The sequence below is a fragment of the Callithrix jacchus genome, chromosome 9 (assembly GCF_049354715.1).
Source record: "Callithrix jacchus isolate 240 chromosome 9, calJac240_pri, whole genome shotgun sequence".
NCBI lineage: Eukaryota > Metazoa > Chordata > Mammalia > Primates > Cebidae > Callithrix > Callithrix jacchus.
This window is the reverse complement of record NC_133510.1, coordinates 112,101,663-112,128,291: the sequence shown is the minus strand read 5'-3', so window position 1 is coordinate 112,128,291 and position 26,629 is coordinate 112,101,663. Positions and strand designations below refer to the sequence as shown.

General features: G+C 45.2%; 1 protein-coding gene across 17 annotated transcripts in view; it reads right to left on the bottom strand.

Moving 5' to 3' along the window:
• Positions 1–26,629, bottom strand: part of ACACB (acetyl-CoA carboxylase beta) — a 166,099-nt gene that overhangs the window by 26,498 nt on the left and 112,972 nt on the right. For 13 of the 17 annotated variants that reach the window (XR_013522094.1, XR_013522091.1, XR_013522092.1 and 10 more), the window contains 13 exons: positions 25,461–25,574; positions 25,160–25,273; positions 24,227–24,316; positions 20,697–20,815; positions 11,861–11,998; positions 10,902–11,001; positions 10,704–10,811; positions 9,095–9,151; positions 8,805–8,846; positions 7,070–7,285; positions 4,526–4,681; positions 3,058–3,261; positions 1,743–1,898 (listed from right to left, as the gene is read on the bottom strand). Coding sequence is in view for 12 of the 17 variants with exons in the window: in XM_035257508.3 (XP_035113399.1) it covers positions 1,743–1,898; positions 3,058–3,261; positions 4,526–4,681; positions 7,070–7,285; positions 8,805–8,846; positions 9,095–9,151; positions 10,704–10,811; positions 10,902–11,001; positions 11,861–11,998; positions 20,697–20,815; positions 24,227–24,316; positions 25,160–25,273; positions 25,461–25,574 (1,614 nt within the window). In the remaining 5 variants the exon portion in view is untranslated. Of the gene's footprint in view, positions 1–1,742; positions 1,899–3,057; positions 3,262–4,525; positions 4,682–7,069; positions 7,286–8,804; positions 8,847–8,883; positions 9,013–9,094; positions 9,152–10,703; positions 10,812–10,901; positions 11,002–11,860; positions 11,999–20,696; positions 20,816–24,226; positions 24,317–25,159; positions 25,274–25,460; positions 25,575–26,629 lie in introns of those variants that run through there. The other 4 variants (XM_078337204.1, XM_078337202.1, XM_078337203.1 and 1 more) reach the window with 1 other exon arrangement.

Genomic DNA, 26,629 nt, shown 5'->3' with positions numbered 1-26,629 from the left:
TTTTAAAACTCTCTACACAACCTATTAACAGAGAGAATTGTTTCCTAAAGGTTTGATAAAATTGTTATAAAATTATCTGGGCCCAATTTTTTTAAAACTATTAATTTCTTTAATGCTTATAATGTATTCAGATCAGATTTTTAATTTACTTTATAGCCATTTTGATAAAATGTATTTTCCTCAGAAAATTTCTACTTCATCTGAGTTTTCAAATGTATCAGTCATCCATAGCATTCTGTTTCTCTATCTAAAAAAGAGAGGATGGATTTGCTCCTGATTTAGTCATATTTCTTCCCTTATGGTTCTTGAGGTCAGAGGCAAAAGGATACAGACAATGACATTCTTAATTATAAGAGTTTCCACTTATTAAGCACCTACTGAATACATACACTTCTCCAACAACCTTATGTGGTAGGTACTGTTATTATCCTTATTTGACAGAGGAGGAAACAGAGGCCTAGAGAGTTAAAAGAACTTGACTAGGGACAACAGGAAGCAAGGGGACAGATCCAGCATTTGTGCCAAGGCCTGAGTGACTCTAAAGAGCAGCTTCTCCAACTCTTTCATGTTCTGTATGCATAAGGCATAGCCACAGGACGTTTCTTGCCTACACTGGGAGGTCCTTGACCATGGTTTCATGAACGTTATTCACAAAGCAATGGTGGGAAGTTAAGAGACATTCACATCACCAATGTCAGTGGTTAAGTCTCCTTTAAAGGCCCATGGCATAAACCTATAAAGATATAAAAACACTTGAAGGAAATGCACCGATATGTTATTTCAGGCATCAATGGTAGGAAAATTACATAGGAGTGAAATTTTATTTCCTTATTCTTCCCTTTCCATAATTTCCAATGTATACTTTAATCATCAGAAAAACATAACAAAGCATTATTATTATTATTAGAGACAGAGTCTCACTCTGTCGCTAGGGCTGGCTAATTTTTTTATTTTTCATAGAGGCAGGGTTTCGCCATGTTGGCCAGGCTGGTCTCAAAGTCCTGACCTCAAATAATCCACCCTCCTTGGCTTCTAAAACTGCTGGGATTACAGGTGTGAGCCACTACACCCAACCCAAAACATTATTTTTTAAGAGTAGACTAAAAATTACTCCAAGGCAGTGACCCCGTCCTCTTTCCCACAGCCTTCTATACTTTGAATGGTGCCTGGCAAGTAGTTAATAAATGACCATTGAAAAGACCAGAAGGAAATACGTCAAAATGTGAAGCAATTTGTCATCCGAGTGTGGGACTAGGAATTATTTTTTCTTTGTTCCAACCTCCTTTATTTTCTGAAGTTTCTATATCGTATTACTTTTATCGTTGGGACAAATTAGGCTTATTTGGGGGGAAAATACTATGAAGTCGTTCTCAACACATTAATTTATTTTTCTTCAATGAAGACATTGTTCTTTTTTTTTTTGAAGATGGGGTCTCAACCACCCAGGCTCAGGTGATCCTTCCTGCCTCAGCCTCCAAGTAGCTGGGACTACAGGCATGTGCCACCATGCCCGGCTAATTTTTGTATATTTTCTAGAGACAGGGTTCATCAACTCCTGGGCATAAGCAATCCTCCCTCCTCGGCCTCTGGAAGTGCTGGGATTACAGGCATGAGCTACTGCAGCTGGTGAGACCTTGTTCTTTAGACTAGGTCTTTAGAAACAGAGTTAAGGATGGGCTTTGGTTCTGGTGGAGTCTGCAGGGACGACCTGGGCGGTATCGCGTCTGAGCTGCTGGACTTGCCTGCCTGAACATTTCCGGAAAATCATAGATGTAGGTGGTTCCCAGGGACTGGGCCTGGAATCGCTTGGCCTGGAGCAGATCCTTGGTGACATAGGGAGTATTGATCAGCATCCCGTGCTGGGGGCCTTGCTTGTTGCCGAAGGAGTGAAACATGATCTGGACCAGAAAGGAAGGAAAACAGAGCATGAGAGAGAATCACATTCCTCCCCAATGTATTTATGCCCAGTCCTAAATGAAAGTGCAGTTGGTGGAAGCAAAGCTTGTCACATGGCATAACAAAGTGAGTGCCTGGGCTAGGTAAAACTCTCTTCTTCACCTCTGTGGAGAACCAGAACAAGAAGGGACAACAGGAGCTATGGATACACAGTTTCAAAAATACGGAGATCAGGGCATCACACACTCCCAACAAACTGGCATGCATGGAAACGCTGGTGAAATCTGAACACGGTCCACGTTGGAGCTAACAGTCCTGTACCAATGTCAATTTCCTGTTTTAATGACATACAGCGGGGAAGTTCAATATTAACACTGGGGGAAATTGGGTGAAAATTGTCTGCACTATTTTTTTTCTCTATACTAACTTTGCAATGGCTTAAGAGTCTTTAGTCTTCAATTATTGCAAAATTAAAAGTGCATAGATCAGGCACAACAGCATGTGCATGTAGTTTCAGCTACTTGGGAGGCTGAGGCCAGAAGACCGCCTGAACCCAGGAGTTCAAGTCCAGTCCAGGCAACATCTCTTTAAAACACGGTGTGTATATATTCATATATATTTATGCATACACATACATTATGAATTTAAATGGCAGTCAAAAGGATATTTAATTGACTTTACAAAAGTCTGTCCTAAAACATGGTTGGGAAAAGTATTTCCCTAAGTGAGCCAATCTGAGGACTGCATTATAGTCAACCACAGCAGTGCACAAACTTATCCCAAATACAGCCATAAGGCCAGGCACAGTGGCTCATGCCTATAATCCCAGCACCTTGGGAGGTCAAGGCAGGCAGATCACTTGAAGTCAGGAGTTTGAGACCAGCCTGGCAAACATGGCAAAACCCCTTCTCTACCAAAAATCCAAATATGGCCACAGAACGGACTAAACTTGGTGATTCCTACTCCTTCTTAGGTGAATGAACAACCAATATTCAAAGGCTAACACATTTATCATAAAACTCAGAGGGACTACCCCATCCCAGCATGACATGGCAGAGCAAGGCAAGACAGAATCCAAATGCCATCTTAATCTACAAATGGATGGCCCAAGTAGCCTGCCTCTGCTTTAACTTAGACCCCTGTGACCCAGCCCAGCCTTACATTTCCAGATCTGGGGTCGGTCACTTCTTTGTAGAGGCTGATGTCCAGGTAGTAGCCTGACTCGTTGGTGATGAACAGGCGGATGGGAACGGCACTGCCGGTGGTGGTCTGGCGGATGTTGATCTTCACCTCAGCCTGCAGCACTCGGAGTTTCCACAACCGGCTGCCGTAGCGCATAACCATGTAGCGCACGGACTCCTCGATCTGCCCCAGAACACAGCAATCCAGCTTCAGGGCCCAGCCATCCCACAGACATTTGCGATAGCACTGATACTAATGCGAGGGTGAGATATACTGACTGCAAAAATGCCTGGAACATAGTATGTATCCAACAAAAAGTATTAACTCATAACGAGCAACAGCTCTTGCTAAGCATTGAAAACTCTTTACCCTCATTTTACCTTGTAAGTTCTCGAGAGAGGCAGGCTTTTTTATCCCTCATTGACAGATAAGAAAACTGAGGCTGATAAGTGACTGAGCCAGGACTGATACATTATACCATTTTATATGCTTTTGACTCAAGCCACTGCGCTGCTTCCTTTGGAACTATGTGAGCTAGTGAAGTCAGGGAATCCACATGGGCCCCTGAACCCCCCAGATACCAAATGGATGTACCAAGACTTCTCTTTTTAATAATATTTTATTAATTATTTTAAATTATAGATAATAAAAATAATATATATTAAATATTATAAAATATATTCATATAGTTTATATATTATAAAGTAATATATATTATTAAATATAATAAATTTATTTTATGTATTAAAAATAATGTTATTAAATATTGTAATATTTATATATTTTATATATTATAAAAATATTTTAATATAGCAATGTTAATAGTATTGCTTTATTAATATACCAATAATATTGCTTTACTAAAATGTTAATATTAATAATATTGATTTTATTAATAATGTTAATATTATTGTTTTTTAATTTTTAAAGTTTTTAGTAGAGATGGGGTCTCTCTATGTTGCCCAGGCTTGTCTCAAATTCCTGGGCTCAAGCAATCTACCACCTCAGCCTCCCAAAGCACTGGGATTACAGGCAGGGCTTCTTTCACTCCAGAATCACCATCATAAACACCTGTCTGCTCATGAAGAGCGACCCGACAGGGAATACTCAGCCACAGGCCTTCCGGTCTCATTCCTCTCCCCCTGCACATGCAGTCCCCAGTGCAGCCTGGAACCAGGGAAATGACAACGTTTTGTTTTGCAAGACATTCTGAGCATCCTTGTCATCCTTAAAGTGCAGCACTCCCGTGCAGGGCGTGGCTGAAACCTAGCTCTAGAATTGAATGGCAGCAGGTGTGTTCTCCTCCTGCAGCAACTGAGGCTCAAATACACATGGATTCACCCCGGAACCCAGGTCTTGAGTGGCAGGAGACAATACCCCAAAGCAACATGGCTCGCAGGGTGAACCCAGAGTCCAGTGAGAGCCCCGCCCCTGGCAAAGGTGAGACCTTGAAGGGGTCCATGATGACGGTGGGCACGAAGTTGAGGAAGATGTGGTTGCAGTCCGTGCGCACGCTGGTGTTGTTGAACGCCACCTCCAGTTCGTCCATGGCCTCCAGGAGCAGCCGCTCACCCTCGTTCTGCAGGTACTCGAAGGAGGCTTCCTGTCAAAGGGCAGGAGTGGCAGGTGCTCAGGGCAGGGGCACAGGCCCACTCCTAGCTGGCTGGACTCTCTGCCTCAAAGAGGCAGAGGCAGAGGCAGAGGCAGGTGGAAAACATTCCCCTCCTCGTGCCAGGCAAGAACAGCAGAACCCTGCCTCTAAGCTGCGAAGGGACTGCAAAGCTGGGGTTGAGTGTATTGACAACATGTGTCCTATTTTCTGCATCCCGACGCTTCGACACCTGGGGCCCTGCTGACCCTGGATCATACCTGGGGTCACAAACCACCTGCCCTAATCACCCAGGGCCAGGGCCAGGGCCAGAGAACTAGAGACAGCTTCTATAATCCAGAGTCTGCTGAGATGATTCACAGCCAATCCTAAGCCCATTTACTCAGCCTCACCCTTTTCTTGAGTAAACCACAATCAAGGCTCTTGCCCACGTCTTCCCCTCCATCCCTCTGCTGCCTGACCAACCCCAGAGCCTCCCCGCCCCATGGCAGGGAGAGCCCCTTCTTCTTGGGAACTGTGAGGAATAAACTATTTTTTCAATGGCAGTGTCTCCTGATCTGTTGACCTCACCACATCTCAATAATAATAAAACCTATGAAAACAGCTGGGCCAGGCACAGTGGCTCACACCTGTAATCCCAGCACTTTGGGAGGCTGAGATGGGTAGAATGATTAAGGTCAGGAGTTCGAGACCAGCCTGGCTAACATGGTGAAATCCTGTCTCTACTAAAAATACAAAACTTAGCTAGGCATGGTGGCAGGTGCCTGTAATCCCAGTTACTCAGGAGGCTGAGGCAGGAGAATTGCTTGAACCCAGGAGGCAGAGGTTGCAGTGAGCCAAGATCACGCCACTGCACTCCAACCTGGGTGACAAGAGCAAAACTCCATCTCAAAATAAATAAATTAAATAAATAAAACATCTAGTTGACTGCAGTAGCAAAAAACTGCAGTTAGTTTAATATCCATCAATAGGGGATTAGTTAAAAAAAAAAATTACACACATGGTACATCCGTGCAAGGAAATAGCATGCGGTGGACCATTCTTTATTAACAATGAAAGAGGTCGCAAGTAACTGATCAATTAAAGAAAAATATCTTCAAATGATCTGTCTACTCTGAGCTCTGATCTCTAATCAACTCTAGGTTTTAGGGATGGAATTATGTCTAGAAACAGTCACCAACTGAGCTGGCCCCTCAGTGATAGGATCTTGGGTCCTTGAGCTTGGTTTTCAGTCTTATTTAAAATTTTCAAAGTATAATCATGGATTACTTCTGTTTCTTTCTTTCTTTCCTTCCTTCCATTTTTTTTTTTTTTTTTTTTGAGACAGATTCTTGCTCTGTCCCCCAGGCTGAAGTACAATGGCTCCATCTCAGCTCACTGTAACCTCCACCTCCCAGGTTCAAGGAATTCTCATGCCTCAGCCACCTGAGCAACTGAGATTACAGGCATATGCTACCACACCCAGGTAATTTTTGTATTTGTAGTAGACACAGGATTTCACCATGTTGGCCAGGCTGGTCTCAAACTCCTGACCTCAAGTGATCCACCCAACTCGGCCTCCCAAAGTGCAGGGATTACAGGTGTGAGCCACTGCACTTGACCCGAGATTACTTTTCTAAATGCAAGAAACAATGGAAAATGATAATCAGTCAGTAACTATAAGAAATTCCCAGAACAGGACTTGGCGAGGAGAGGACTCAAGATGGCGCTGTGAGAACAACCCAGGATTGGAGCTCTTGTTGAATCCGCAAACAGGGACATGGATGAATCTGGAGAACGTCATCCTCAGCAAACTGACACAAGAACAGAAAATGAAACACCGCATATTCTCACTCATAGGTGGGTGATGAAAAATGAGAACACATGGACACAGAAAGGGGAGTACTAAACACTGGGATCTATTGGGGGGAAAAGGGGAGGGCCAGTGGGAGGGGGAGGTGGGGAGGGATAGCCTGGGGAGAAATGCCAAATGTGGGTGAAGGGGAGAAGGAAAGAAAAGCACACTGCCATGTGTGTTCCTACACAACTGTCTTACATGCTCTGCTCATGTACCCCAAAACCTAAAATCCAATAAAAAATTTAAAAAAATAATAATAATAATAAATTCCAAGAACAAACCAGTATTTTTCTATCCTGGAAAATTTATTCTCATGCACAGAGATCCACATAATACAAGAAACGAATCCAAGTGCCACCAGCCTGGACATGATCACAGGCCACTTTGCTGTCCGCCTGCCCTGGACTGCAGCGTCACAAGGGCAGGCCCCTGTGTGTCTGGTATACTCTCCATACCCAGCGTGCAGCCCAGGACCCAGCACAGAGAGGAGTGTAAGGAAGGGAGGGCGAGGTTCTGAGAGGAAGAAATGCTCTGAGACCTCTTACCTTTGTAATCAGGTCTGAGTGCCTGATGATGGCGCGAATGAAGAACCTATGGTCCGTCACTTCTGCCCCTTCCTTCACCTTGGCAGCACCCAGGTAAAGGTGCATCTTGTGGTTGGCACAGGGCACGGCAGTCAGATCGAAGTTACGCATCCGGCTGAGTTCCAGCTGGAAGGCCAGGGCAGGCTCCAAGTGGCGGTAAATTCGATCTTCCGCGAACTGTAGGCCGACCAGAGAGAGAAGGCAGACACACACACAGTTTGACTTTGGAGCTGCCTGCTGCTTGGTCCACGCCCTCCTCCTCTGCAGACTCCTGGTGTCCAAGGGTTTCACACTCAGGAATGCAGCATTCATTGGTCCCCTAATTGTAAGTCACCCCCGGGGCTCCCAATATTTGGGGTTTTGCTAAGATCTGAGGAGAGCCAGGAGCATTGCAAGCCTGGTGTGCTGGGTGCAGCTCTGGCTCCTGGGGGAACCTAGTTAGTCCCTATCACCTGCCAGTGTGACCAGGCTGTTCTCCATCTGTCACAGCCTGTGGCAATTCTCATGAAGTCCCTAATCCCTGGTTTCTTGGTGGAAATTGGTCCCTGAAAAGAAAGCAACTGACAGTGCTGGAAACTAAACTGAAAAAAAAAAAAAAAAAAAAAAAAATGAAGACTCTAAGAAAAGGATGGGTCTTAGCTAGAAAAATAAAGCTTTGGATAAATTAAAATACAAAATGCAGAATTTGGTGGGGTCTTGAATCCATGCTGGGAATAAACCTACCCGCTCTACAACAGAGAACCCAGTAAATGTTTTCTTAAAGGGCCAGAGAGTAAATGTTTTAGGCTGATGGATCATATGGGCTCTGCCACAACTACTCAATTCTGCTACTGTTAAAGTGAAAGCCAGAGCAAACAGTGTGGAATCAAATGAGTGTGGCTGTGTTCCAATAAAACTTTATTCATAAAAAAAAGGCAGCTGGTCTGCAAGTGAGTTTGCCTACCACTGTTCTAGAAGAGCGTAAGAAAAAAGAGTTTGGAAAAATGTCTTACCGAGTACATCAGCAAGTACTGAAACTATCCAAGCATGACAGAAACCTGCAGTGAGGCTGAAAGGGCAAGATTCTTCAGGTCTGAGTGCCACGCAGGGAACAGAGAGCTCTCATTGGAAATATAGTCCCAGAGGAAGACTGGCGTCTACACAAAATTTGCCACATTCTGGAATATGGGGATGCCTTAAGGACTGAAGACCATATTCATCATGAATGTCAAAGATGCCAGGGAGCTAGGAGGCACAGTGGCACGTGCCTGTCATCTCAGCTACTTGGGAGGCTGAAGCAAGAGGACTACTTGAACCCACCAGTTCAAGTCCAGCCTGGGCAACATAATGAGACCCCAAATTTTTTTTGAGACAGGGTCTCACTCTGTCACCCAGGTTGGAGTGCAGTAGCATCATCTCAGCTCACTGAAACCTCTACCTCCCAGGTTCAAGCAATCCTCTCCCTCAGCCTCCCAAGTAGCTGGGACCACAGGTGTGCACCACAACACCAGGCTGATTTAAAAAAATTTTTTTTGTAGAGACAGAGTATACTAAGTAACCCAGGCTGGTCTAGAACTCCTGAGCTCAAGCAAGCCTCCTGCTTCAGCCTCCAAGTTCTAGCATTACAGCCATGAGCCACCATGCCCAGACCCATCCCATCTCTTAAAAAGCAAAAAAGATGCCAGAGAAGAGAAAGCATCATTACTTTTGCCCATACCTCATCTCTTGCTCTGAATGTGAAAAACTTGGGAAATTCTTTCTGCAAAAAGAAATCCACACATAAGACAATTAAATCAAGCAAGATGCACTGAAATATTCCCATATTTATTTAGTGATTGTCAGCGATGACATGATGACATTTACTTCTAGAATTAATCATTTGGAAATCCTTCTCTTTTCTGATGATTGATCTCTTTCACCCAAATCTACAAAATAAATATCAAATAAATGGCACACACCAAGGCTTGCAGAATGGAAAAGACTCAGAGAGATGAACTGTGAACTAACCTCTTGGGCAATCAGGAATGTGATTCGTCGGAGTCCATAATCCACAAGGATATTTTTCTGCATCAAAAACCAGACACAATGGAATATTATTTGGCCATAAAAACAACTGAAGTACTGCCGCATGTTACCACATGGATGAACCTGGTAACATGACGCTAAGTGGAAGATGTCAATCACAAGAGACCGCCTATGGTCTGATTCTATTTATATGAAATGTCCAAAATAGGCAAATCCATAGAGACAGAAAGTAGATTAGCAGTTGCCCAGGGCTGTGGTGGGGAGAGGGTTTTTGGGTTGGGGGACAGAGGGGAGTGATGGCTAAACAGGTACAGGGTTTTTCTTTTTTTTTTTTTTTTGAGATGGAGTCTTGCTCTGTCGCTCTGGCTGGAGTGCAGTGGTATGATCTCGGCTCACTGCAACCTCCACCTCCTGGGCTCAAGCAATTCTCCTGCCTCAGCCTCCTGAATAGCTGGGACTATAGGTGCATGCCACCACATCTGGCTAATTTTTTGTATTTTTAGTAGAGACAGAGTTTCACCATGTTAGCCAGGATGGTCTGGATCTCCTGACCTCATGATCTGCCAACCATGGCCTCCCAAAGTTCTGGGATTACAGGCGTGAGCCATCGCACCCAGCTGATACAGGGTTTTTCTAAATGTTCTAAAATTGATTCTAGTGATGATTGCACAACCTGGTGAATATACTAAAAATATATTAAATTGTACATTTTATTTTTTCTTATTTCTTCTAAAAAAAGGATAATGGCAGAGCAGGTGTGTCACATAGGTATATGTGTGCCATGGTGGTTTGCTGCACCTATTAACCCATCCTCCAAGTTCCCTCGCCTCACCCCCACCCGCTAACAGGCCCCAGTATGTGTTATCCCCTCCCTGTGTCCATGTGTTCTCGATGTTCAGCTCCCACTTATAAGTGAGAATATATGGTGTTTGGTTTTCCGTTCCTGCGTTCATTTGCTGAGGATGATGGTTTCCAGCTCCAATCATGTCCCTGCAAAGGACATCTCATTCCTTTTCATGGCTGCAAGATTGTGCACTTTAAATGGGTAAATTGTGTAGTACGTCAATGATATCTCAATAAAGCTGTTATTAAAAAGATAATTTGAAAATATCACATTGTATACTGTAAATATAAATAATTATTTTTTTTGAGACAGGGTCTCGCTCTGTCCCCCAGGCTGGAATGGAACAGCACCGCAGGCTTCCAGAGCAAGCTGCTGTTATTGGCACACTTGGTCGTCAATGTAAGTAGCATTTTAAAACTGCCAGTTTCTGGATTATTCCAACAAAAAGATTCCCAGAAAATCTCCAAACTATTTACTAGGTGTGCCCTCTGTACTTGGGACTGGCTAAGCAGTGTATATACTCTGTCACTGAATCACTGCCACACCATGGGCAAGAGAAATGCTGTCCCCACTTTCAGCCACGTCTTCCCAAGGTGGCCAGCTAGGTGAGCAGAGCTAGGGTGGGAAGACAGATCTTTGGCTCTGACGTGCTCAGCAGGCCTCCCTCCCCAAGGGCTGCCTTGCAAAGCCCAGCCCCTCCTCCTTCTCCAAGAACCCCCATGAAAGCCAGAGGCAAGCCCAGAGTACCTTGGACTGTACGAACGTCCGTAAAATCGGCACTAGTGCCTCATCTTCCAGGTGGTCTGCACATTGGATGGACACGTTCAGAATGTGAATGGGCTCTTCTCTGAGGCTCTGAGAGGGAGAAGCAAGCCCTGGAGCTGGAAAGCCTGGGGCCGATGGCCCACCCACTCCCCAGGTTGCTCCCTGGACTTAGACGCTTACCTTGCAGTCATCCTCCGAATACAGGGAGGTGCGGGCCTCACTGAAGAGGGGGGTATCTTTGGGCACGTTGGCGAAGCAGGAGATGACTTCATCAAAGTTTCTGGGGGCACAGGTAGAGAGGGAGGGCTGAGGGGCCTCTGGCCCATGGGGATGAGGTCAAGCTTCCAAGCCGGGCAGCAGGGAGCACCAGCCCCTCCTTATTTCTCAGCCAACAACCTGTGATCTTATCCAACTCAAGAGCTCAGGGGGTTCCCTGTCTACTTTGTCTAAGGCACCCCGTGATGGATGGGTCTTTCTCAAAAGGGAAGAAAGAACCTAACTGATCTGTGATCAGGAATACAGGGAAGGATTCCAACGCTTTCAGGCATCACCTAGGCTTGAGATCAACTCTTGGCTGCCATTTTTACTGGCTGGGAGATCCCAGAAACCTCATCTCACCCTTGAGTCAAAGAAAGATAATGAGTCATCCCTATGCCTCATGAGGCTAGTGTGAAAATTCAACAAGATACTCCAAGCACAAAGCAGAACGTACAGTGAAAGGCTGAAAAAAGACGGTAACAGTCACTACTGAGCTCACACTTAGTCATTGTTATCTGCATACTAATTATACTTTAAATATGTTATTTCATACACTATCTCATTTAATTCTCATGGCACCCCTATGAAGTGGGTCCTTTATTGTTTCCATTTTACAGATGAGAAAACAAAGGTACAAAGAGGTTAAATATTTTGCTCAGTCTCTCAGTTAGAAAGTGCAGAGCCAGAATTCAAACCAGGCAAGCTGACATGCAGGCTTACACTCTTGGCTACGATGCTATTATTATTCTGTTGTTATTGATGCACTATGACATGTTTCTGGGTCTCTCCTACCCCATCTGTCCAGTGAATGGGTGGGGTTCAGGGAAGCCTGCCCAGCCCCCATGCTCAGGGTGTTTGGGATACCAGGCTATGCTGGGTACCTGGTAAAGTCCTCGAATCTCCTGAAGGCTACCATGGCCCCCATGCGCTGGCACAGTGGGGAGAAGCCGCTGTCCATGAAGAGCTCCGTGCTGTGCCTCAGCAGGTCAGGGTTGGTGATGCTGATGGGCACGGCCATCCTGTAGGGTGATGGCAAGTAGGGGATGAGGCAGCTGCTTGCAGACCCAACCCTATGAGCTTTCCTGCCCCTGAAGCATCAGTGAGCTGGAACAGATTTAGAGCTCTTCCAAAGGGGGTCTTAAAATGGGTAGGGGATGAGATAATGGCTGGGGCTGGGGCCTGAGAAGGGTCTCATCTGATCTCTCAGGACCTGGTGAAGAATAAGAGCTCAACAAGTGTAGAAATCAATGATTCATGCATGAGAGTCCAGTCCCAACACAGTCCTGAGGGGAGCCCCAAGTGCTGAACTTGACCATACAGAGAAGAAACATGCCCAGCATCAATTTCTCCTGGAGAAATTCACAAGCCCCAGCCAGCTGATGAGGGAGTCAGGCTTGGTCCTGAGGGACACTCCAGTCCTCTGTTCCCTCTAATCCTCCCTACTCCATCAAACTTGTCCTTGGGACAGAGTCAGCAGCCTTCTGGAGTTTAGACGATGATGCTCCCAGAACTGGCTGCTCACCAGCAGCAAATCTCAATGGGCCGCCTGAGGTTGTTAGAATTGGGCCTTGGAAGCAGGAATGGGAGGGGTAATCAAAAGATGTGCAGGAAGTCAATACAGTAGGCCCGACACTCCTTTTCTGAGAAAGGAGACTGCTCGCTTACAAGGACAGCCCTGGGCTGGCATCTGGGACTTGGATTTTGGGAAGGTTCCTATCATTCCCTGAAGGTGACAAGGGTGACTCACTGTGCCTCAAATGTTTGCAAAAACAGTGTGCTTTATGCCGAACACCTGCTTTTTAAAAAAATTTTTTATTGTACTTTAGATTCTGGGGTACATGTGCCGATCATGAAGAATTGTTGCATAGGTACATACATGGCAAGGTGGTTTGCTGCCTCCATCCCCCTGTCACCTATATCTGGCATGTCTCCCCATGTTATCCCTCCCCAACCTCCCTATCCCTCACTGTCTCTCCCCTAGTCCCCCCGCAACAGACCCCAATATATGATGCTCCCCTCCCTGTGTCCATGTGTTCTCATTGAGAACACTCATAGGTGAGAACATGTGGTGTTTGATTTTCGGTTCTTGTGTCAGTTTGCTGAGAATGATGGTTTCCAGATTCATCCATGTCCCTACAAAGGACATGAACTCATCATTTTTTAGGGCTACATAGTATTCCATTGTGTATATGTGCCACATTTTCCTTGCTCAGTCTATCATCGATGGGCATTTGGGTTGGTACCAGGTCTTTGCTACTATAAACAGTGCCACAGTGAACATCTGTCTGTATGTCTTTATAATAGAATGATTTATAATCCTTTGGATATATACCCAGTAATGGGACTCCTGGGTCAAATGGAATTTCTGTTTCTAGGTCCTTGAGGAATCACTACACTGTCTTCCATATGGTTGAACTAATTTACACTCCCACCAACAGTGTAAAAGTGTTCCTATCTCTCCACATCCTCTCTAGCATCTATTGTCTCCAGATTTTTTTTTTTTTTGAGACGGAGTTTTGCTCTTGTTACCCAGGCAGGAGTGCAATGGCACGATCTCGGCTCACTGCAACCTCCGCCTCCTGGGTTCAAGCAATTCTCCCGCCTCAGCCTCCTGAGTAGCTGGGATTACAGGCATGCGCCACCATGCCCAGCTAATTTTTTTTATTTTTAGTAGAGACGGGGTTTCACCATGTTGACCAGTATGGTCTCGATCTCTTGACCTTGTGATCCACCTGCCTTGGCCTCCCAAAGTGCTGGGATTACAGGCTTGAGCCACCACGCCCGGCCCAGATTTTTAATGATTGCTATTCTAACTGGTGTGAGATGGTATCTCAATGTGGCTTTGATTTGCATTTCTCTAATGACCAGTGATGATGAGCATTTTTTCATATGTTTGTTGGCCTCATATATGTCTTCTTTTGAAAAGTGTCTGTTCATGTCCATCCTTTGACCACTTTTGAATGGGTTTGTTTGTTTCTTGTAAATCTGTTTAGTTCTTTGTAGATTCTGGATATTTGCCCTTTGTCAGATGAGTAGATTGCAAAAATTTTTTCCTATTCTGTTGGCTGTCAGTTCATTCTAATAATTGTTTGTTTTGCTGTACAGAAGCTCTGGAATTTAATTAGATTCCATTTGTCTATTTTGCCTTTTGTTGCCAGTGCTTTTGGTATTTTAGTCATAAATTCCTTGCCTATGTCTGTGTCCTGAACGGTTTTGCCTAGGTTTTCTTCTAAGGTTTTTATGGTGTTAGGTCTTATATTTAAATCTTTAATCCATCTGGAGTTAATTTTAGCGTAAGGTGTCAAGAAAGGGTCCAGTTTCTGTTTTCTACATGTGGCTAGCCAGTTTTCCCAACACCATTTATTAAACAGGGACTCCTTTCCCCATTGCTTGTTTTTGTCAGGTTTGTCAAAGATCAGACAGTTGTAGATGTGTGGCATTGCCTCTGAGGCCTCTGTTCTGTTCCATTGGTCTATAGCTCTGTTTTGGTACCAGTACCATGCTGTTTTGATTACTGTGGCCTTGCAGTATAGTTTGAAGTCAGGCAGCATAATGCCTCCAGCTTTGTTCTTTTTGCTTAGGCTTGTCTTGGCTATGCGGGCTCTCTTTTGGTTCCATATGAAGTTGAAGGTGGATTTTTCCAGTTCTGTGAGGAGGGTCATAGGTAGCTTTATGGGGATAGCATTGAATCTGTAAATTACTTTGGGCAGTATGGCCATTTTCACGATATTGATTCTTTCTAACCATGAGCATGGAATGTTTCTCCTTCTGTTTGTGTCCTCTCTTATTTCCTTGAGCAGTGGTTTGTAGTTCTCCTTGAAGAGGTCCTTTACATCCTTTGTTAGGTGTATTCCTAGGTATTTTATTCTCTTTGTAGCAATTCTGAATGGAAGTTCACGCTTGATTTGGTTCTTTTTAAGTCTCTTATTGGTGTACGGAAATGCTTGTGATTTCTGCACATTGATTTTGTATCCTGAGACTTTGCTGAAGTTGCTTATCAGTTTCAGGAGATTTTGGGCTGAGACGATGGGGTTTTCTAAATATACAATCATATTTCTGCAAATAGAGAAAATTTGACTTCCTCCTTTCCTAACTGAATATCCTTTATTTCTTTTTCTTGCCTGATTGCTCTGCTAGAACTTCCAATACTATATTGAATAGGAGTGGTGAGAGAGGATATCCTTGTCTAGTGCCAGATTTCTAAGGGAATGCTTCCAGTTTTTGCCCATTAAGTATGATATTGGCTGTAGGTTTGTCAAAAGTAGCTTTTACTATTTTGAGATACATTCCATCTATACGTAGTTTATTAGAATTTTTAGCATAAAGTGCTGTTCAATTTTGTTGAAGGCCTTCTCTGCATCTATTGAGATAATCATGTGGTTTTTGGTCTTTGATTCTGTTTATGTGGTGGATTACGTTTGTAGACTTGCATATGTTGAACCAGTCTTGTATCCCTGTGCTGAAGCCTCCTTCAACATGATGGATGAGCTTTTTGATGTGCTGTTGCAATTGGTTTGCCAGTATTTTACTGAAGATTTTTGCAACTATGTTCATCATGGATATTGGCCTGAAGTTTTCTTTTTTTGTTGAGTCTCTGATGGGTTTTGGTATCAGGATGATGTTGGTCTCATAAAATGATTTGGGAAGAATTCCCTCTTTTTGGGTTGTTTGGAATAGTTTCAGAAAGAGCTCCTCTTTGTATGTCTGGTAGAATTCAGCTGTGAACCCATCTGGACCTTGGCTTTTTTTGGTGGGTAGGCTATTAATTGCTGCCTCAACTTCATCCCTTGTTATTGGTCTATTCAGGGTTTCAACTTCTTCCTGGTTTAGGTTTGGGAGGGTGCAAGTATCCAGGAATTTATCCATTTCTTCCAGGTTTACTGGTTTATGTGCATAGAGTTGTTTGTAGTAATCTCTGATGGTAGTTTGTATTTCTGTGGAATTGGTGGTGATATACCCTTTATTGTTTTTTATTTCATCTATTTGATTCTTCTCTCTTTTCTTTTTTATTAATGTGGCTAGCAGTCTGTCTATTTTGTTGATCTTTAAAAAAAAAACCAGCTCCTGGATTTATTGATTTTTTGAAGGTTTTTTTGTGTCTCTATCTCCTTTGGTTCTGCTCTGATCTTAGTTATTTCTTGTCTTCTGCTAGCTTTTGAGTTTTTTTAATCTTGCTTCTCCAGCTCTTTCAATTTTGATGATAGGGTGTCAGTTTTAGATCTTACCTTGCTTCTCATGTGGGCATTTATTGCTTTAAATTTTCCTCTAGACCCTGCTTTAAATGTGTCCCAGAGATTCTGGTATGTTGTGTATTCGTTCTTATTGGTTTCGAAGAACATCTTTATTTCTGCCTTCATTTCATTGTTTATCCAGTCAACATTCAAGAGCCAGTTGTTCAGTTTCCATGAAGTTGTGTGGTTCTGAGTTAGTTTCTTAATCCTGAGTTCTAATTTGATTGCACTGTGGTCTAAGAGACTGTTTGTTATTTCCTTTCTTTTGCATTTGCTGAGGAGTGATTTACTTCCAATTATGTGGTCAATTTTAGAGTAGGTGTAATGCGGTGCTGAGAAGAATGTATGTTCTGTGGATTTGGGGTGAAGAGTTCTGTAGATGTCTATTAGGTTTGCTTGGTCCAGGTCTGAGTTCAAGTCCTGGATAGCCTTGTTAATTTTCTGTCTTGTTGATCTGTCTAATATTGACAGTGGAGTGTGAAAGTCTCCCACTATTATTGTGTGGGAGTCTAAGTCTCTTTGTAGGTCATTAAGAATTTGCTTTATGTATCTAGGTGCTCCTGTATTAGGTGTGTATATATTTAGAATAGTTAGCTCTTCTTATCACATTGATCATTTTACCATTATGTAATGCCCTTCTTTGCCTCTTATGATCTTTGTTGGTTTAAAGTCTATTTCATCAGAGACTAGGATTGCAACTCCTTTTTTTTTACTCTCCATTTGCTTCGTAAACCTTCTTCCATCCCTTTATTTTGAGCCGATGTGTGTCACTGCATGTGAGATGGGTTTCCTGAATACAGCACACCGATGGGTTTTGACTTTTTATCCAATTTTCCAGTCTGTGTCTTTTGATTGGGGCATTTAGCCCATTTACATTTAAGGTTAATATTGTTATGTGTAAATTTGATCCTGCCATTTTGATGCTAGCTAGTTGTTTTGCCCATTAGTTGACACGGTTTCTTCATTATGTCGATGCTCTTTACCATTTGGTACATTTTTGGAGTGGCTGGTATTGCTTCTTCCTTTCTATATTTAGTGCTTCTTTCAGGAGCTCTTGTAAGGTAGGCCTGGTGGTGACGAAATCTCTCAGTAATTGCTTGCTCGTAAAGGATTTTATTTCTCCTTCACTTATGAAGCTAAGTTTGGCTGGATATGAAATTCTGGGTTGAAAGTTCTTTTCTTTAAGGATGCTGAATATTGGCCCCCACTCTCTTCTGGCTTGTAGGGTTTCTGCTGAGAGATCTGCTGTGAGTCTGATAGGCTTCCCTTTGTGGGTAACCAGACCTTTCTCTCTGGCTGCCCTTAGGATTTTTTCCTTCATTTCAACTCTGGTCAATCTGACAATTACATGCCTTGGGGTTGCTGTTCTTGAGGAATACCTTTGTGGTGTTCTCTGTATTTCCTGGACTTGAATGTTGGCCTGCCTTGCTAGGTTGGGGAAGTTCTCCTGGATAATATCCTGAAGAGTGTTTTCCAGCTTGGATTCATTCTCTCTGTCACATTCAGGTACACCTATCGAACGTAGATTAGGTCTTTTCACATAATCCCATATTTCTTGGAGGCTTTGTTCATTTCTTTTCACTCTTTTTTCTCTAATCTTGCCTTCTCATTTTATTTCATCGAGTTGATCTTCAATCTCTGATATCCTTTCTTCTGCTTGGTCAATTTGGCTATTGAAACTTGTGTTATGCTTCGCGAAGTTCTCTTGTTGTGTTTTTCAGCTCCATCAGGTCATTTATATTCTTCTCTAAGTTGTTTATCCTCGTTAGCATTTTGCCTAACCTTTTTTCAACGTTCTTAGTTTCTTTGCATTGGGTTAGAACATGTTCTTTTAGCTCAGAGAAGTTTGTTATTACCCACCTTCTGAAGCCTGTTTCTGTCAATTCATCACACTCATGCTCTATCCAGCTTTGTTCCCTCCCTGATATGGAGTTGTGATCCCTTGGAGGAGAAGAGGCATTCTGGTTTTTGGTGTTTTCATCCTTTTTGCATTGGTTTCTTCCCATCTTTGTGGATTTATCTACCTGTGGTCTTTGTAGTTGGTGACTTTCAGATGGGGTCTCTGAATAGATGTCCTTTTTGTTGATGCTAAAGTTTTTTCTTTCTATTTTTTAGTTTTCCTTCTAAACATCAGACCCCTCTGCTGTAGGACTGCTGGAGGTCCACTCCAGACCCTGCTTGCCTGGGGATCACCCGCAGGGGCTGCAGAATAGTAAGGGTTGCTGAAAGTTTCTTCTTCTGTTATATTTGTCCCAGAAGGGTACCCCCCAGATGTCAGCCTGAGCTCTTCTTTATGAGGTGTCTCTTTGGATATATAAGGGTCAGGGAGCTGCTTGAGGAGACGGTCTGTCCCTTATAGGAGCTGGAGTGCTGAGCTGGGAGCTCCACCTTTCCATTCAGAGCTTCTGGGCAGGTAAGCTTAAGTCTGCTGCAGTGGAACTCATAAATGCCTTTTTCCCCACGTGCTCTGTCCTGGGAAGGGAATACCTGCTTTCTTCTGCAAGCCTGAGATTTTGCTGCAGGCAGAAGGTGATGTGAACAGCCGCCAGTAAAATGCCTGGTGCAGAGATGGAAGACAGCCCTTCGCCTGTGTTGTCACAACCCCTTGCTGGGGGAATGAAGTGCGCCCTGCATGAATGCACTGGGAGAGGATCCTGGTTTCCTCTGGTCTTCACCCTGATGCCTTTTGCCTTGGCTAACTGCTTGGTATCTTTGACCCATAATAAGTGCAAGCCATGAGCATGACTATGTCCTGAGACCTGTGAGTTCTCCTAGGTGATGAACGAACCTGGGGGTTCTCTTGGGGATCCCAACACGAATGTGTGCATTCCTGTTGAGTACCCTGAAATCATGATCATGGCCCTTCTGCTCCCCAACAGCTCCATCCAGAGGTCACAAACTAGCAGTGGCAGGGTGGCTGAAGGCAGCTCAGAGAATGACTTTAGTCCATGAATCATTTTAATAACATACATGAATTACCATGTGCTCATTTAACATAAATCACCTACCCCCATTGAAAAATGGGAGGACTTCAGGTTAAAAATATTAATAATAGATTTCCTGCTTCTGCTGAAAAAAACATGGAGAAGTCTGGTTGTGATGGTCAGTTTCCTGCAGGGCAACAGTGGGCAGAGCTAGGACAGCAGACCCATAGCACTTTGGGAGGCCGAGACAGCTACATCACTCGAGGTCTGGTGTTCAAGACCAGCCTGGCCAACATGATGAAACACCATCTCTACTAAAAATACAAAAAGTAGCCGAGCATGGTGGTGCACACCTGTAATCCCAGCTACTTGGGAGGCCAAGGCAGGAGAATTGCTTGAACCCAGGAGCCGAGATTGCGCCACTGCACTCCAGCATGGGCAACAGAGTGAGCCTCTGTCTCAAAAAAAAAGGGTGTGAGAGCACTGAGCAGGCCAATGGCATGCCACTAGATGGCGACAACAGTGTTAGTCATGATCATCCCCAGGATCACTCACAGTCAACAACTTTCTTTGTGCCAGGCACTATCTAAAATGCTACATGTGCCTTATCTCATGACTCTTCCCAATGGCTTGGATGGCACTGTCCACTAGAACTATCTACCATGACAGAATGTTCTAGAACTGTACTGTCAAATTTGGAAGCCATAAGCCACACATTATGACTGAGGAGCTGAATTATTTTTTTTGAGACAGTCTTGCTCTGTCGCTCAGGCTTGAGTGCAGTGGCACAATCTTGGCTCACTGCAACTGTGCCTCCCAGGTTTAAGCGATTCTTGTCCTTCAGCCTCCTGAGTACCTGGGATTACAGGTGTGTGCCCCCTGGCTAATTTTTGAATTTTTAGTAGAGATGGGGTTTCCCCAAGTTGGCCAGGCTGGTGTTGAGCTCCTGGCCTCAAGTTCCTAATCTGCTTGCCTCAGTCCCAGGAAGTGCTAGAATTACAGGATTGAGCCACCACAGCTGGGTCATTTGCATTCTTGTTTTTTTTCTTTGACAGAGTCTCACTTCTTCACCCAGGCTGGAGTACAATGGCGTGATCTTGGCTCACTGCAACCTCTGCCTCCTGGGTTCAAGCAATTCTCCTGCCTCAGCCTCCCGAGTAGCTGGGATCACAGGCATGTGCCACCACATCGGCTAATTTTTCACCATGTTGGACAAGCTTGTCTCGAACTCCTGACCTCAAATGATCCACCCACTTCGGCCTCCCAAAGTGCTGGGATTACAGGTGTGAGCCACTGCGCCCGGCCCATTTGCAATCATTTTAATGTAAAAAGGCACACACGGCTATTGTCCTGAAAGGTGCAGGTGTAGGAGGCGGGCTCTGCATTATCACCGTGTTAGAGGAGAGACACGGGTGCTGGGGGAGCTCCCACAGGGGAGGTGTGTATCGCTGATGTCTCCCAGCAGTGTGCCCAAACACTTGCTGGGTCCTTCTGGAGACAGGACAACAGAGGTCAGGGAGAAAAGAAACACAGGCCATCCCCAGGTGTGTACCACTCCGTACCGGTTTGGGTGAGAGGAGGGCAGCATGAACTGGAATTCCACCACGCAGGTGCCGTCAGGGAGCTGCCGGTGCTGCAGGCTGTTTAACTCATAGGCGATGTAGCCCCTCCGCACATAAACCTGACAGGGCAGAAACACAGCAGACATTCTCTCAGGGGGCACTCACAGGGAAGGGGTACCAGAAATTACCTCTAAAAGATCTACCTCTAAGCAGGCCGGGTGTGGTGGCTCATGCCTGCAATTCCAGCATTTTGGCAGGCCAGGGCAGGTAGATCACTTGAATCCACGAGTTCGAGACCAGTCTGGGCAAAATGGCAAAACCCCGTGTCTACTAAAAATACAAAAACTAGCTGGGTGTGGGGCCAGGTGCTTTTAGTCCAGTTACTCAGGAGGGTGAGGCGGAAGGATTGCTTGAGCCCAGGATGTTGAGGCTGCAATGAGCTATGATAGCACCACTGCACTTCAGCCTGGGCAACAGAGAAAAACCCTGACTCAATTAAAAAAAAAAAAAAAGATTACTAAGCAGCAGTTAAGAGTAAATTTGCCCACATTTCAGAATGTTAGTAGTTACACAAAATCCACTCTAAACTCTAGAGCAAGAGTTAACAAACCTCTGTAAGAGAGAGGTAAAAGGTATTTTAGGCTTTGTGAGGCGTACCATCTCTGTTGCAACTACTCAGTTCTGCTGTTAGTACGGAAGTAGCTGTGGACAATATGTAAATGAATGGGCGTGGCTGTGTTCTGATGAAACTTTACGGAAACAGGCAGTGGGCCAAATATGGCCATAGTCTATAGTTTATCAGCCCCTGCCTTAGAGTAGTGCTGTCCAACAGAAAAATAACACAAGCTGTGTATGTAACTTTATTTTCTTTTATTTATTTACTTTTGAGACCAGGACTCACTCCATCACCTGGGCTGGAGTATAGTGGTGAGATCATAGCTCACTGCAGCCTTGAACTCCTGAGCTCAAGGGATCCTCCTGCCTCAGCCTCCCAAGTAACTGGGACTACAGGCACCACCACACCTGGCTAATTTGTTTTTTTTGTTTTTTTTTTTTTTTAGAAGAGCCAGAGTTTTGCTATGTTGCCCAGGCTGGTCTGTAACTTCCAAACTCAAGCGATTCTCTCACCTCAGCCTCCTAAAGTGCCGGGATTACAGATATGAGTCACCACATCTGGCCAATAATTTAAAATTTTCTAGTAACGACTTAGAAAAAAAGATAACAAAAAATAATTTTAATAACATATTTTATTTTACCCCAAATACCCAAATATTATCATTTCAACATGTAATCAATATAAGAAATTATTGAGATGGTTTACATTCTTTTTTCCACTCAGTACTAAATCTTTGGAATAGAGCATGTATTTTCCACTTAGAGCACAGCTTGATTTAGACTGGGTGTAGTTCAAGTGCTCACTAACTTCATGTGGCCAGTGGCTGCCATAGTAGACAATGCACTTCTTGAGTTTCAACACTGGAAGCTTCTCAACAGGAAACGTGGGAACTGGGCAGCAGGAGCTAACATAGCAGACGTCATGGCTTTCTACTAAAGGATTTGCCCTTGGCTGAGCACAGTGGCTCAGGCATGTAATCTCAGCACTTTGGGAGGCTGAGGCAGGTGGATCATGAGGTCAGGAGATCAAGATCATCCTGGCCCACATGGTGAAACCCTGTCTCTACTAAAAATACAAAAATTAGCTGTGCATGGTGGCACGCACCTGTAGTCCCAGTTTCTTGGGAGGCTAAGGTAGGAGAATCACTTGAACTGGGAGGCAGAGGTTGCAGTGAGCCAAGACTGCACCACTGCACTCCAGCCTGGCGACAGAGCAAGACTTCTTCGCAAAAAAAAAAAAACTTGTCCTTGGCCAGCTTTGGGGAACTTGAATTTGGGGAAGGTTCCCACCATTCCTTGTTAAGAATGGGGCCAGGTATGGTGGTGCATGCCTGTAATCCTAGTACTCTGGGGAGTGAAGGCAGGTGGATAGCTTGAACCCGGGAATTCCAGGTCAGCCTGGGCAACATAGCAAAACCCCATCTCTAAAAATATAAAAATTAGCTGGATGTGGTAGAAAAACAAAACAAATAAACAAAAAAAGCCAAAAGCATCCAAGAACAATCTCTAATTGACACAAATAGTATTTAGCACTTTAAAAAGTAACTATAAGCCAAGCATGGTGGCATGCACCTGTAGGCCCAGTTACTGGGGAGGCTGACGAGGATGGCCTGAACCCAGTTCAAATCCAGCCTGGGCCACGTGGCAAGCCCTGACTCTAAAAAAACAAAAGCTGTTTTTAAAGTAACTATAGAAGAGGTGTATTAGTTCTCACTGTTAGAAACAAAGAGTGAGGCCTGAGAAAGATTCTTCCCAAGGTGAAACTCATAGACGGGTGAAAGCTGCAGGCCCAGGAGACCCTGTGGCTATAATATGCTCGGAAGTCTAAGATGGTCTCCATGAAGGCCCAGTAAACCATCTCACTGTGTGACTCACAGGCTCGCAAGGATGCAGAAGAGCAAGTGGGGGCAACAAGGGACTGAGACCCTGAGCTCAGAAGATAAAGAATATTGGAAAAACTAGCACCAGCAAAGCACTCCAGGGAAAGAGGGCCATGTTAAAACGCAAGACAGCATCTCATATTTTCTTAAAAGGATTCTAAAAGGGCAGATTTATTGGGAGGCTGAGGCAGGCAGATCACTTAAGGTCAGGAGTTCCAGACCAGCCTGGCCGACATGATAAAATGCTGTCACTACTACAAATACAAAAATCAGCCAGGTATGGTGGTGCATCCCGTAGTTCCTGCAGAGGCTGAGGAAGGAGAATCGCTTGAATACAGGATGCAGAGGCTGCAGTGAGCCAAGATCACGCTATTGCACTCCAGCCTAGGCACCAGAGTGAGCCTCAAACAAATAGTAATAAAAGATTTAAAACTCTGATTTCCTAGAACCAACACAACACCCCTTAGTTCCTGAATTCAAGACCTGAATTCTTGCTCCCAGGGATCACCTGGTTCTAATCTGCGTTTTGTTGCTACCAGCCACGCCCTTCTACCACACTCAACGGGGGTGGGGTCATCACCTTAAGTTGTCATCTGGGCTCCTCTAGCTCTGGTAGTTTCAAGCAGAAAAGTCTTTCAAAGGTATTTAATGCACATGAGTCAGAACGTTTAAGTGAGGTGCCTCAGACTTGGCTTTGAGGGATTAGTATTTGACTGTGCCCTGCCTGGAAGAGGCTGGAACGACACGTGAGACAGCAGTGGTGACTAGCATGGACTCTGGAATGAGACAGATCTAGTCGTGTAAAACCTGGTTCTGCCACTTCCTGGCTGTGTGGTATTGCATAAGTCACTTCACCTCTCTGAGCCTCAGTTCCTTCCTCTGTAAGATGGGACAATTAACATACATACCTTGTAGAGGAAAGGATAGGATCACATTCACCAGGGGCGTGGTGGCCTAGGGTCAGATGCAAGGTGGGCGGCAGTGAATGCTAGAACTGCCCTGGTCAGTGCTATTCTCTGGGCCTCTCCTGCTTACCTCCAAGGACGCCATGCACACGACTTTGTTAGCGTGATAGAAGAAAGAAGGCAGGACATCGAAGATGGTTGTTTCCGAAAGTATTAATTTCTATGGGAAATAAAAAGGGGAAACAAGGAAGAGTCAATGTAAGTTTCAGGTTTTTCTTTGTGTTTATTTGAGACAAGCTGGAGTTCAATGATGTGATCACAGCTCAATGCAGCCTCCACCTCCCAGGCTGAAGCGATCCTCCCACGTCAACCTCTGGAGTAGCTGGGACTAGAGTGTACACCACCATGCCTGGCTCATTTTTTTTTTTTTTTTTTTGTAGAGATAGGGTCTCACTATGTTGCCCAGGCTGGTCTCAAATTCCTGGGCTCAAGTGATCCTCCAGTTTGGACCTCACAAGTGCTGGTATTACAGTGTGAGCCACCATGCCCAGCCAGTGAATAAGTTTTTTAACCACCAGTGTGGGAGCAGGGAGAAGTCATGTTTCAATTACTAAAAGCAATCAGTGCTTTTAGCAGTGTGCTCGGCTCCTTCCCTATTTAATCACAGCAGAGCTGACAGTGAAGAACTCTGGGATGATGGTGACTGGGATGACTAGCCAGAGTCTAGGAAGAGGGAAGCTGAGGCCATGACTCAGCCATGCAGGGCTCACAGCTTCCAGATATGCTCCATCAAGCCTGGGTTTTTAAAACTGCACCAGGTGAGTCCCCACTGCTGTCACACTGTCCTTCCTGCAGGACTGGGCTCCATGCCCACCTTTCCTACAGTCTCCCCAGGTTCCCCCTCGGGCAGCCCTGGCCCCACTGGACAGAACCGTCTGCACCTGTGGCTGTGCCCTGCACCCCACTGAGTACCTGTAGGGCAGGAGGAGCCGTTTCCCCGGAGACCCCCACCTGGGCCACGGTGGGCACTCCAGAGACGGTGCAAGGAAGGAGACGGGCTCACCTTGAGGTTCTCGGGGCAGAACTGGTGGCCATACATGTCAATGGCAGACAGGAAAATGGACTCCACCTGATTGTGCCGCAGCTCGTAGGAGGGGAGGTGGGAGGCAATCAGGATCTGCAGCAGGAGGGACAGGGGGTGGGGGTGGGGGCCTGGTATGAGCCAATCTCCCAGGGGAGAAGGCAGAGGCTGGGATGTAGGCAGCAGCACAGTGGGATCAGTACGGTGAGGGCTGAGCACAGTAGGGGCCACACAGGAGGGTGGGGGAAGCGCACACTATGGGGACTGCACCCCGCGACCCTACCTGCCGGGCTCTGAGGGCCACTTTGCAGTGCTCACTTTTGCTCAGCTGAGTGAGCTCGTTGAGGATGGAGGTTAGCTCGTCCGACAGGGAAGGGTCTGGGCCACACAGCTCATCCTTAGGCGACAAAAAAAAGAAGCCAAATGGCTTTTCTCCAGCCCAGGAAGAACTCATCTCTGCTGACGGCGGGGCGGAGGCGGGGAGGGCGCCTGCTCCAAAAGCCAGACGGCTGCTCCACTCTCCAAACAGGCCAGGCCTGATATGCAAACCCTCACCACTTTCTACTGTGCACCCACCCCAGTCATTCATTCATTCATTCATTCGGCCACCCATGCATCCACCCCAAAACATGCCCTAAATCCATGGTTAAAAACAAACAAATACAACTAAGTCCCTGCCTACATTACTGTGAATAGCCAGTGATTAAGCCAGAAGTGGTGGCTCATGCCTGTAATCCCAGCACTTTGGGTGGCTGAGGTGCTCGAGCTCAGGAGTTTGAGAACAGTCTGGGCAACAGTGCAAAACCCGTCTCTACAACAAAATATAAAAATTAGCTGGGCATGGTGGCATGTGCCTGTAGTCCCAGCTACTCTGGAGGCTGAGATGGGAGGATGATTTGATCTTGGGAGGTAGAGGTTGCAGTGAGCTGAGATCACAACACTACACTCCAGCCTGGGCAACAGAGCCAGGTATGTCTCCAAAAAACAAAAGAGCCAGTGATTATCAGGAGCTTGCTATGTACCAGGTGGCTAGTAAACAGCCAGACCCTTTATATGCAACTCCCCAAATTCCAAATTCTCCCACCCCCATGAGGAGTTACTTATCTTGATTCCTATTTTACATATAGGAACATTGAGTCTCAAAGAGGCAATATTCCTCAGACCAAAGCCACCAAGCATGTGCACACAGGACTATTCTGCCCCCAAAGGCTCCCACTCTTTCCCTCACACACTGCAGCCTCACTTATGGGATTCACAGTTTCAGAGGAGAAGGACGTGGGGTTGAATCTTACAGGAGAGGGGGAGACAACGTGCCCAAGTTGCATCCCTCCTCTGCTTCCGAAAGAAAAACCTTTCTGCTGGAGACCAGGGCAGGTGCAGCCGGTCTGTGCATCTCCTCTTGTGCCCCAGGAGGGGCTCGGCACTGGCTCAGAGCAAGTGCTCCCTAACTAC